General features: G+C 44.0%; 1 protein-coding gene across 1 annotated transcript in view; it reads right to left on the bottom strand.

Moving 5' to 3' along the window:
* The window catches only part of Ptpn22 (protein tyrosine phosphatase non-receptor type 22), a 57664-nt gene extending 47513 nt beyond the window's left edge, over positions 1–10151 (bottom strand). The window contains exon 1 of the mRNA XM_051165934.1: positions 9992–10151. Within this exon, the coding sequence (XP_051021891.1) occupies positions 9992–10078 (87 nt within the window). The 5' untranslated portion in view covers positions 10079–10151. The remainder of the gene's footprint in view (positions 1–9991) is intronic.
* Between the last annotated feature and the right edge of the window lie 3152 nt (positions 10152–13303).

Below are 13303 nucleotides of genomic sequence, written 5' to 3'. Positions count from 1 at the left end.
CCCTTCCAGTGCTCTTAACTGCTGAGGCATCTCTCCAGCCCCCCTGTGCTTGTTTCTTGTTGGCTCCACAAGTACCAGTATTTTTCCTCCAGTGACTTGTCTTCTTATTTCTAGGTTTGATAAGGCACAGGAAGCCACCTGATCCACACCAGGGACACAGGAAGTTCTTGAATCCTATTTTCGCACCATGTTTTGAATTTCTGTGAGGTCAGAGCTGGACTTGGCAAGAGATACTGAAGGCCATATTTTTACACTAAGGTGGATGTGCTAATGGACTAACTTGAGAATTAATTAGGAACATAACACAGACAACACAGACAGAGAACACCATAGAATCACTCTGGTGGACTGGTGAGATGGACTATAGGTAAAGACATCCAGAAACCAAGCCTGATAACTGAACTTAATCTCTGGCATGTATGTGAGGAAGGAGAGAAGTGTCACTTCCGCAAGCTGTGCTCTCACCTCCATGCACCTGTTCCTCCCTCAAATAAATGTAATCTCAAAACTTTCAAAACTACTTCCTCTGAAGGTTCGCCCACTTCTCCTCTCTCTCTTTGCTCTTCTGCCCCTTCAGAGTGAGCGCCTTTTATGTTGCTGTAGGTTTTATGACTGCTGAAAGGCGTCCCCAGACAATTCTTTCTAAAAGTTTCCAGAGTCAGTACGTCTTCTTTCTTGTACTAATTTTATTTGCTTTCTTGCGCCTTGCTTTGCTTTGCGGAATGCTTTGGGAGGAGACTGTCATAGGCAAAGCCTTGGGGTCTATTGGTTTTGGTTTGGTTTGGTTTGGTTTTGGTTTTTCGAGACATGGTTTCTCTGTGTAGCCTTGGCTGTCCTGGACTCACTTTGTAGACCAGGCTGGCCTCAAACTCACAGCGATCCACCTGCCTCTGCCTCCCGAGTGCTGGGATTAAAGGCATGCGCCACCACGCCCGGCTTGGTTTTGATTTTTGAAAGGCGCTCTTTGGGCAGTACGCCACAGATAAGGATTACACATTGGGTAATCAGCTTGTTCAATCTTCACTGTGTCCTTCAGAGTGGCTTTTTCTTCTGTTGCCCCTGGAGTCACCTGACTGATGGCAAAGCCTGGAGTCACCTGACTAATGGCAGAGGAGGGGACTCAGCCAAACACAACACAGGAAATATCTACAGAACTGTTAAGAAGTGTGAAAGACTTTAATGTTTTTTCTGACATTTACCTGTGGTCAGACCACCTAGAACCCTTCTCTTAAGTCTTCTTATCTTCCTGCTAACCCTGAGGCTCTCAGGCCCTAGCAGAGAACATAACAGGCAGCAGAGAGGGCAAAACAAACAAACAAACAAACAAACAAAAAACCATGATAAACTACAACGGAAACAAGGGAACTCTGAAGAAGGAAGCAAAGCATATAGGATTAAAAACATGACTACTAGTGGCAGATTGAGGTTTAGGAAGAAAAGAATAGTTCGGAGGGTCAAAGTATTTCTCTGGCAGCCACAAGGTAGGGGCATTGGTTCCCCAGAAGAGGCATTCTCACGAGAAATTGATGAAAGAGACTCTTGGAGAACGAGGTGAGGAAGCCGTCGGCTGACGGATGCCGAGCTCGGGCGGGGAATGTGCTAAACTAGACTCTGCACATTTTCTAACAGCAAGCTCCTGTTGTCCGTGTATGCTCGCGTCCATCTCCTTCCCAGAAATGAGAACAGAATGGAGATCTTGCTCACAGAGCCTGAGTGAAGACCAAGTGTCATGCAAGTGCTTTCTCAGATGCTGATAAATCAGTCACTTCCAAAAGGGAACAAAGAAAGTAAAATAGAAATCGCAAGGCTGTTGTATCTTTGGCTTGAAACAGGATGCTACGGTACAAAACAGAACACACTGGACTCTTTCCACCCACAACTCCTTTTTCGGAAATTCTATCCTAATCTAAAAAAAAGAAAAAAGAAAAGAAAAGAAAAGAAAAAAACCATTAATGAATATTCCTAATGAAGCCCAACCAGCAACCCAAACCTCAGCTTCTTAAATCAAACATTCTAACATGATGTACAATCCAGAGATGTGCTCATGTGATCCTCATGCCAGGATAATGGTAAAAAATACTGTCGTTGTTTTTCCATAATTAACCATCATGGTCCTAAGAATCTAAACTATGTGTGCACAACTTTTTTTTAAATGTAGCTGGGTGGTGGTGAACACCTTTAATCCCAGTACTCAGGAGGTAGAGGGGGGTGGAGCTCTGTGAGTTTGAGGCCAGCCTGGTCTACAAAGTGAGTTCCAGGACAGCCAGGCCTACATAGAGAAACCCTGTCTCAAAAAACAAAAACAAACATTTGTACACACATATTAAATGTACATACAAATGAGATGAAATTCATTTAGCAATAGTCAAATCCAAGCACAGGAGTTTCGCACAGTGTTTATTGGCATTGTGTGGCTCACTGGCAGGTTAAGTACAAACCAAGCATTGTATATATTCCGAATTGAGGCCGCAGTGGCACCATACACTGGTATGTACTTGAATTTGAATCAAATTTTGCCTGTTTGGCATTTGGAATCCTACTCTTGCCAATTTTTTTTCGTGACTCAGTTCAGTTACATGAGCCACAATTTAAGAAGCTCATATATAGAATGCATAGCAGAGGTTATTTTGGGGGGAGAGAGGAAAAAAAAAACTAAGATGAGAACGGAACCAAAGTTTGTTTGACTTGCTGCAGACCTCTGCGAGGTTGCTTCCTGAAGCCTTGTGAATGCAGATGGTTTGTCAAGCTTCTGATGAGTTGAGAAAGCACATGTGCAAAGGAACAGATTCAGGAGCACAGAGCTCTACAGCTAGTGGACAGGACTGTGACATTAGGAGTGGACCAAGAGGCTGGCCCTGAGGAGACACAACGGCCAAGGGTGCACCATAGCACTGGTTAAGGAAGTAGCTAGGCAGGCAACAGCTAAACTGGAGCCAAATAAACCAAGACATTTAAATTAGGTATGAAAATAAGAAGAAATGGCAATGATATGTCAAAACTATCCTGAAAATAACTGAAGACATAGGACTAGATGGTCCCAAGCAAAGGGCTGGAGATGGAGTTAGGGGAACACTCATTCTGGTGGCAGTAAAAAAACAAAAAACCCACTTGCACCTTAATAAATACAGCATTTGGTTCAATAAAGGCTTATTGGTGGGCTCATATGACAGGCTCATTTTTATGAGTTGTCTCAATTCAACAAAAGTTTGAGTACTTGGGGTGTGTGTGTGTGTGTGTGTGTGTGTGTGTGTGTGTGTGTGTGTGTGTGTGCTCAAAACCATTTGCTTAGTATCATTACTGTACATGCATATAGAGCCAAGATGCTTCCTGACTGTTTATGATAGGTAAAATCTTGACTTTGGCAACATTAGCACTTGAATCCAGCCATTAGAAACAGGTTTCTCTTACTAGAGCTCAATGGATCCTTCATATTTAAGGACTGGGATATTCATATTTTATATAAAAAATATCTCACCTCCAAAAAACAAAGTTCACGTTCTCTTGTTTAAATTGTACTCAACAGTTTTAAGGATTGTTTTTTTAACTAAATTTTTTTTCCTGTATAGACTTTAAAATAAAAATGAATAATATGGCAAAAGCTTGGAGTACGCAGAGAGTGGCTAGGTTGTGGGTGTAGCTTAAGGCCTAAGTAGTAGAATCTTTGCCTAGCAAAGGCAAGGTCCTGGATTTACAATCTGTGTGCAATAAAGATAGAATCTCAGCCAGACCAGGAGGCACAAGCCTATAATTCAGCTACTTTTGAGGCTGAGGCAGGGGGATGGCAAGGTCTGCCTGGGCAACTTAATGATACCCTGTCTCAATTTTTAAAAAGAAAAGAAATGAAGAAGGAAAGAAAAGAAATGAAAGGAAAGCGAGGGTAAGCAGTAATAAAACTACATTTTGAGACCAGCAAAGCTAAAAACCGCTGTGGTGATCCAAATGGGTGGTACCTAGCTGTGTTGGTTGGTTTTGTCAACTTAATACAAGTTAAAGTCATCTGGGAAGAGGAAGTCTTAATTGAGAAAACACCTCCACCAGGTCAGCTTGCAGGCAAATCTGAAGGTCATTTTCTTGATTAATGATTGGAGTGGAAGGGTCTAGTGCAGTACAGGCAGTGCCACTACTGGGCAGGTCCTGAGTATGTCCTCCCTGGCCTCTGGGAAGGTCCTGAGTATGTCCTCCCTGGCCTCTGGGCAGGTCCTGAGTGAGTATGTCCTCCCTGGCCTCTGGGCAGGTCCCGAGTGAGTACATCCTCCCTGGCCTCTGGGCAGGTCCTGAGTGAGTATGTCCTCCCTGGCCTCTGTTTCGGTTCTGCCTTGAATTCCTGACCTGCCTTCCCTGAATGATGACTGTGACATAGGCATTTAATCTAGACAAACCCTTTCTGTCCCAAGTTGTTTTTGGTCAGTGTTTTATTTTGGAGGCAGGAAAGCAAACTAAAACGCCCAGTGAGTACTGGACACCGTCCAATGCTATGTCCATGGTCACAAGAAGAATCGCATCTACGGAGCCTTGACAGAATTCACAGCAATGACTAGGGTAAAAAAAAAACTGAGATACAGCTACAGGCAGCAAAATCAACTAACTCTTCAAATAAGACACAAGACATTTGACACAATTACATGTACATACAGTGCAAAAGCAGATTTTAAAAGTATTGTTTAGTGAAATAAAGCAATGCAGAAAACCCAAAATGTATTGAGATAATGTGGTCTTCTGTCTTTTGGGGGGAGTTAGGGCGTTATTGGTAGGAAGGACACAAGGGCTTTCTGTGCAGTTGGCGTGTGTGTGTGTGTGTGTGTGTGTGTGTGTGTGTGTGTGTGTGTGTGTGTCCAGACAGGGTCGCATGTAGAACAGCTGAGGGTAAGCTTGAATTCCTGATCCTCTGCCTCCCAGGTGCTGGGAATATAGGCATACACCCCTAGGCCTGTTGTATAGGGGCCTGGGGATTAGCTCACAGCTTCCTGCATGCTATGCAGTCATTGGACCATCTGAAACATATCTAGAGCCCAGCAATCTTACTTCTTGATCTGAGGGGTACATCTATCAGTGCCTCTTTTATTACTAATTGTGAAGTTGGTGCCTATGTTTAAAACATTTATTGTATATATGTTATCTTTTACAATTTTCTTTCTTTTTGTTTGTTTGTTTTTTTGGTTTTTCGAGACAAGGTCTCTCTGTGTTAGCCTTGGCTGTCCTGGACTCACTTTGTAGACTAGCCTGGCCTCGAACTCACAGTGATCCACCTGCCTCTGCTTCCCGAGTGCTGGGATTAAAGGTGTGCACCACTGTGCCCGACTCCAATTTTCAAAAGTTTAAAGCATTAAGGTCAGTGGATCACTTGGAGGCAGGAGTTGACAAGTAACAAGGGCACAGACTGCAATATTTGCCGGTATGTTGTTTGAACTTTCAGTTCTACAACTGTGTGCTGTGTGGCTTTCCTTTTTTTGTGAGTATGTGGTGCTGAGGAGTTGGACTTGGGGCCTCAAGTGTGCTAAGCAGGCAGTCTGTTGCTAAGCCAACAACTGAACTGTGCATCTTCAAAATTTTGTAAGTTACATCTATGTATTTGTTAAGTCAGTGGGAGGTGGGAATGTGTGGCATGGCAGGCAGGAGCATGGAGGTCAGAGGGCAACTTGCCGGAGTCAGTTCCCTCCTCCCATCGGGATTCCAGACATCCAACTTAGGTCATCAGGCTCGTCAGCGAGTGACTCTACCTACTGAGCTGTCTTGTCACCTCAGAACTGTATGTCTTTTGGTAAACTGTTTTACTGCCTATGCCTTAGCATTTACTGTATGTTAAACATTGTACAAATTATGGAGGGTACCAATATGACCAGAACAAAATATGAACATTGCCTTTGCGAAGTTTCAATTGGAAAAGAAGCCATAAATAAGTTACAAATTGGCATTGTGGTGAGTGCTATACAAAGTGGAAATCATACTAATGAGTAATTATCCCCAATGATTTAATCTATTCAGGTAGATAAAGAAGGCTTGTTGGGGCTGGAGAGATGGCTCAGCAGTTAAGAGCACTAGATGTTCTTCCAGAGGACCTAGGTTTGATTCCCAGCACCATAGCACCTTACAACCATCTGTTAATTCTAGTTATAGGGACCCAACATTGTATTCCAGCCTCCATGGGCACCAGGTGCTCTTATATACATATAGACAAAATACTCATACATACATTTTAAATAAAATAATATTTTAAAAGGAAGAAAGAAAGTGTTCCATGGCTGAGGACACAGCTCAGTGGTAGGGCATTTGCCTGGTATGTGGCGGACTCTGGATTCAATCTGCACCATCAAGAAAGGAGGAGGAGAAAGGAGAGAGAGGAAAGGATACAAAAAAAGCCAGGTTGAGATAGAAACAGTCATTAAATGCTAGCCAGGTTAAGAGGACCACAGGGCATGTCTAACGTATGAGAAAATGAACAGCACACATACGAAAGACACTACATTTAGCACTGGCATTAGAAAAAGACACAAGCAGCGCTGCACTTGCATCTGCTGTCACAGCAGGTCTGCCACAGCAGGTATGAGCATTGTGCTCTTCCTCACAAAGTTACCTGACCAAACCAGAAACCAGACCCGAGGGCCACAGAGACATCACAGTAGACAAGGATATGTCACCAAGCCTGAGGTCCTGAGTCCAATCCCCAGGACCCACATGGTGGAAAAAGGAAACCCACTCCCCCAAGTTGATCTCTGACTTCCATACTCTTGCTGTGATACGTGCATGTGTGTGAACACACACACAAACACACACACACACATATATACATAGACACACATACAGACACACACACATATACATACAGACACACACACATATACACATAGACACACATGCATACACACGTACCACACAAACACTCATACACAGATACAAACACACACACACACACACACACACACACACACACAATGTAAAGATGTAAAAAGATAACAGACTCTGGAAAGATGGCTCATAGATGGCTCCCTTGCTGCTTTTGTCGAGGACCCGGATTCAGTTCTTGTCACCCACACAGTGGCTCATGACCCCCTGTGACTCCAGCTCCAAGGGATCCAACTCCCTCTTCTGGCCTCCGAAGGCATTAGGCACCAAATGAATATATGCACATGTAGGCAAAACAATATTCATACACATAAAACATAGATATTTCTTTAAGGAGTAGGGTGTGCTTGGTGGCGCATACCTTTGATCCCATCACTTGGGAGGCAGAGGAAGGTGGATTTCTGTGAGTTTGAGGCCAGCCCGGTCTATAGAGTGAGTCCAGGGCAGCTAAGGCTACAAAATCACAATAAAAATTCAACAACAAAACAAAAGAAGTCAGGACTGAAATCAGAGCTAAGAAACTGGGTTTTGTTTTGTTTTGTTTTGTTTGTAAGGGGCGGTTGTCACACAGGAAATCTACATGTAAGTATAAATGCCATTTGTTAATTGCCACTAAGGCAGTTAGCAGTGGCTTTGTGTTGTAGAGTTAGTTCTGAACTCGCAGGAACATCAAGTCCTGAGAAAACATCGAGAACTGAAGGTGGACTGTGGCAGTGTCAAGTGGAAAACCTTCCAGCTGAGTGGCAACTCTCTGGGCCGAACTGGTAATCTGGCCACACTCGCCGACACCTCCTCTCCCAAAGCTGTTTTTCTGGTGTCTCAGCTGAACCTTTAGGTGGGGCTGAGAGTGAAGCTTTTATTTTTCCACTGGAGGACATGAGTCAGTGAACAGTGAGGTTCCACTTAATCACCACCCCAAAACAGGGTTCTTAAAAGTCAGGAGCTAGAAGAGCAAGATGATTAATATAGAAGCCGGACAGTGATTTACCCTGGAGTGGGGTGAGGGGTGGAGAGCCTGTGGGGAAGGGACAGTCGGGGACCTTTTGGAGTCTGACAATATTATATTTCTTGATCTGGTTGTGACTGCATTGGCGACATATTTATAATTATATTCACACATTTTGCGTCGTTTTCTAAATACCTGTTATGGTTCATAACTACAAGCAGCAAAAGAATACAAGCTATGAAAAAATTCTTAAGCTGAGAAAAACATAACCAGATTTATGTTGTTATTATTAACAGAGCCCTTGGGGCCCCTGGCACAGTGGTGCAGGTCTGTCTGGTCCACATAGTGAGTTCCAGGCCAGCTGGAGCTACATAGACATACCTTGTCTAAGAAAATTAACTGAAGGTGGGACAAGGCTGGAAACAGAAAAAGCATTTAGGAGGTGGCTGCCTCAGTTTGGTGGGAGATTATAATGACTTCTACGAAAGGTTAACTATTAGAGATGTAGTCTGCTTTGTTTCGAAAAATACAACCATAATGAGACAAAGTTGGCGGTGCCTCTCAGCTCACCTTTCCCTCTATCTCTTCATGAATTGGCTCAAGCACACAAAAGGCAGGCATGTATCTAAGCAGACACGTGGACAAGTGTCTCTACCCTGTGCCAAGTCTACCCTGAGGACTTGTGGCAGAAAGAATACATATTTATGACACCGTGACCTTATGCAAGTCAAGCTGGCATAATATCTTAGCATCAAAGTTGAACTGCTATGAGCTAGCCCACTGTGATGGTTAATCATGATGCCTGTTCGGTGAACACTTCACAGTGTTTTCCCTTCTTATGTCTGGTGCTAGAATGCTAGCTCTGGAGGACAAAGATGTTTTGTTTACTGTTGTATCCTAGGATGAAGACACAAAGTTGGTACACCATAAGCGCTCAATAAATATTTCTGAATGATCTCTTTTTTGAGACATGGTCCCTTTAAATTGCCTGAGCTAGCCTTGAACTTGAGATTCAACCCACTTCAGCCTTTCAAGTAACTGGGACTCTAGGCACCTCCACAGCACCTTGTTCTCATTTAATTACTATAATTATCAATGTATAATCATCACAATAATCCCATGAGGATAGATAGGACACAAATTATTATTCTCAGCTTGTAAGTTACAAAACAAAGATTTAGGGTGATTTTGGAACATATTAAATACTTAATAATTTGGATGATGACCAAATCCATTTTCTTCATTTTTCTTAATTCAGAGCTGAAGGGCTAAGGCTTAGCATTCTTATAATTCTGAAACATCAACTAGAGACATTTCAAAACACAACAGGCTGGCATGGTAGTACACACATGCCTTTGATCCCAGCACTCAGGAGGCAGGGCAGGAGGATCTCTGTGAGTTCGAGGCCAAGCCTGATCTACCTAGTGAGTTCTAGGCCAGACAGAGCTACTCATTGACACAAGCAAAAAACAAGCAAAACAAACAGAAAATCAAAACCATGACAGGGGTGTCAGATACCACATCACCTGATGTGCCTGGCACGGAGCGAACATGGCTCCCTCGGAGGAGACTCTTTGCTCTTCTGGATCATCAAGGCTCCCTGCTCCCATTCCATGTTCCTCACTCGTCTCTACTCCCTAGTCTACCCCGTCTGCTTCTCCAGACTGGGTTAAAGTTAAAGAAACATGGTTATTATTTTTTAAAAAAAGGGGTGGTGGTGGTGGTGGAGGGAATGCTTGTTCCAATCATCAACTTGCTGTTACAAAGAGGAAAGGAGAAAAAGATGGCAAACGATCATGTTGGCGTTCTTCAAAAACCTGTCATCTAAAAGTACCACCCTACACGAAAAGTTACTCTTAGTCTCTTTATTTATTTATTGGTATCAATCAAAATTAGTAATTTGAAGCATAAATCATAATGCAAATGCTTTATCCAGGTGCTCAAAAAGCATTAATATTCCTAAGTCTGCCTGCACCTTCTATAGGATTGTTAGGCTCAAAGGAACCAGCGAGCCCAACGTTAGAAACCAGCCTATCTGGAGAAAACTCTGAACACAGAGATACAACAAAACTCAGAGAAGTTCTGCTCTTAAGGTTGTCTTCCCTTCCTCTGCCCCGAGCTCTGATGCTCCCATTGTGCCTACAGCGGTTGAGTCTAGGCAGGCTGGACCACAAGAGAGCGAGAACACTTTAACTACAAACTCACCAGGAATTCATTGGCGAACTCCTCATTGTTAATTTTCTTTTTCTGGCCCACATTCAGCAACTGCTGCAGAATTTCTCTTTGGTCCATGCCGCAGAGCGAGAGTCTGTGAGTGGATTATGGGAGGGCATGTCAAATATGTGTCACGGCCAAGACACCACCAAGAAGCCGCCGCCGCCGCTGCTGCTGCCTGAGCACAGCACGCTGGAGGCTGCGGTTTTACTGACTTCATCACAAGCCCTAGAGGAAATTAGTACGAAACTGGCTTCTGTGGTCACACAACAAAGCCATCACCTCCCTGCAGGGCCCTAGCGCCTTCCTTTCTCAACAAAGAACCCTGGCTACAGTTTAAATGTACCAAACAAGAGGCTAACCAGAACATAAAAACTGTGGTCTGCTTAGCTCAGAGACTGTTCCACTCTGTCACCTTCAGACAGTGCTCACCTCTCTTTTGCTTCCCAGAGAGCAGACAGAGAGTACAGCTCTAACCAGGGAGTTCAGCTTTCCACATTCCCCCAGTGAGCACAGAGGCCTGAGTGACACCTGGCACCCCCACTGCAGGAACGAGACAGGCACTGGCAGCCACCTAACTTCTACCTGGACTCTTCTCCTGCTAAGACTCCTGTAGCTATCAACGCAGCAAACCTTTGCCGGCCAAGCAGAGGTTGCAGTTCAGAACGTGTTGAGCCTCCCACTTAGGCCTCACGTTTTCTTTTTGAGGAAGCAAAGTCCGTTGCATTTGGGCCTGCAATCTCTCCCAGGGCTGGGGAAGTGCTGGGCCCCCGGTTGAGGGAAGTGTGGGTCTCTGTACCTCTTCGGACCTCCGGTAGCTCTGTAAACACAGAGAGCACCACTGTATGTAGGATGAGACACACCTGGTAGGCGGTTAGCACAGTATCCCCAGCATGCAATGGTAGTGCACAGCATACAGGAACAAAACGGAACTAAAACTAAAATCCCCCTTGCTGAGAGTAATATAGATTCTAGGTCGGAATGTCCCGTGGGACTTGAGCATAGCTACTTAGCAGGGTCCCAGCTGAAGGAACTTGAGTCTAGGAGTTTGAGAAGAGACGCCTGAGCAACAAAGTGAGCGCTCTCTCTCTCTCTCTCTCTCTCTCTCTCTCTCTCTCTCTCTCTCTCTCTCTCTCTCTCTCTCTCTCCCTCTCTCTCCCTCTCTCTCTTCCTCCTCCTCCTCCTCCTCTTCCTCCTCCTCCTCTTCTTCTTCTTCTTCTTCCTCTCTCTCTCTCTCTCAAACTGAAAGACAGAGGGGGTGGAAGGAAAAAGGAAAGAAGGAGAGGAAGCCTAAAGAACGGATTCTCTTGAAGACGTTTTGACATTTTTATCCTCCAGCCACGATCTTGGAAAAGATCCCGTGTCAGCGAGCCAGCCATATTTATGGCGTGTGTGCCTTGACAGGCAGGCTGTTCCAGAAAATGCTTCCACGTCTCCATTTGCATAAAGTATCTCTTCAATGGGTACAACTCCACCCAAGATCGAATTCAGTGTGAAAACACCCCTAAAGGAATATATAATCTTTAAAGGAGGAAGTTCAACAAACAATATGGCGCAAAATTAGTTTCAAGTAAGAAAACTGGGAAAGATGTAGTCTAGACTCCCTCTGTTTAAGATATTAGCAATCCTTTCTGGATTGTTCCAGAAAAATCATGATTTTGAACACAAAACATGCTGCATCCTCTTCACTGAGCCCTTGGTAGGCAAGCTGAAGTTCATATTCCAACTAAAGAATTACAGTTACAGTTCACATAAATTCAAATTAACCATAATTCTTCAGCAATATTTCCTGAGAATAGGACAGTATCTCTAAGATTACGCTCATCTAGAATTACAAGGAGATTTCTTGCTAGTGTAAATAATGCCGTATTTGACTTGTTTTATTTTGTTTTGTGTTGTTTTGTTTTTCGAGATAGGGTTTCACTGTGTTAGCCTTGGCTGTCCTGGACTTGCTTTGTAGACCAGGCTGGCCTTGAACTCATAGCGACCTGCCTGCCTCTGCCTCCCAAGTGCTGGGATTAAAGGCTATTTTAAAACATCAGAATATGGGAAACTTCAAAAAGAATACAAAATTCTTCAGGGCGTAGTGCAATATACTTGTAATACCAGCACACGGGAGGTGAAGACAGGCGAATTGCTACAAATTCCAGGCCTATCTGGACTATATACCAAGACACTGTCTGAAAAATAAAATAAAGTAATTTTCAAATCCCGAGTTAACTATAGATAAAAATATGAAATTTAGGGGCTGGAGAGATGGCCCAACCCATTAAAGGCTAGGCTCACAATCAAAACAAAAACAAAAATAAAAAAGAAAGAAAGAAAGAAAGAAAGACAAGTATTAACATGGTTTGTTTTTTTCCTCAGGTGGGGAATCTAGGTTTAAATACATGTGTATCTTTATGTAGATCATAAAAATAGAAAGAGGAAGAGATCTTTTAAAAGTCTGTTATTATTGTATCTCAATAATACATAACGGGTTGCATCATGACATTTTCATACCGTGCTTCATGTATTTTGACCCCATGCTCTGCCCACTCACCCTGTTCTCCTCTTCTCCCAATCCTTTATTCTTCCCAGCTATACCCTGTTTCCACTTCCACGTCTTTTTTTATTTTTTAATCCCAGTGAGTTTTATCAGGGTTTGCTTACAGGAGCACGCACAGCTTAGCAGGGTCTGCACACTGGAAAAAAAAAATGTCTCTCCCTCCCCCATCAACCATGAACTGCATACAAATCTTCAGGCTGGGGTGGGGCCGCACGAATCCCTTAGCCTTCTGGGACAGAGTGTTGGCATGTGCGGTTCTGTGTAGATCCTGTGCAGGCAGCAGAGCGTCTATGCGGTCGAGAGTACAACACCCAAAGCAGAAATCGGCATTCCCCACCCTTTCGACCCCTTCCCTGGGCTCTTACATTTCTTCTGTCCTTTTTTTTGGCCAGACTTATAGTTCCACTCATATGGCAAGGGCATCAAACCCAATGAGGAAGCTGCTGGTGACCCACTTAACGGATGTGCCGCTATTGTACCAGTAGGCCCGTAATGTCCTGCCAGTAGGTACTATGGCACACAATGTCCACAGCTGAATAGCAATGTTGGTGACAAGTCTCCCCTAGCAGCCTGCGGAATGCTGTTCAGCACTGTGAGGTTTAGCCAACAGGAAGGATGCTTCTTAGTACCAGCCTGATTACAGTGTGTCCTGCAACCAAAGCCTGTGGCAGCGAGGTCTTAGTTCTGGTGCAAACCCAGCAGCAGTGGCAATTGCTTGGTGTGTGTGTGTGTGTGTGTGTGCGTGTGCGCGTGCA

This window comes from Acomys russatus, chromosome 23, assembly GCF_903995435.1.
Source record: "Acomys russatus chromosome 23, mAcoRus1.1, whole genome shotgun sequence".
NCBI classification, from domain to species: Eukaryota; Metazoa; Chordata; class Mammalia; order Rodentia; family Muridae; genus Acomys; species Acomys russatus.
Note: the sequence above shows the minus strand (reverse complement) of the source record. Positions and strands in the feature narration are given on the sequence as shown.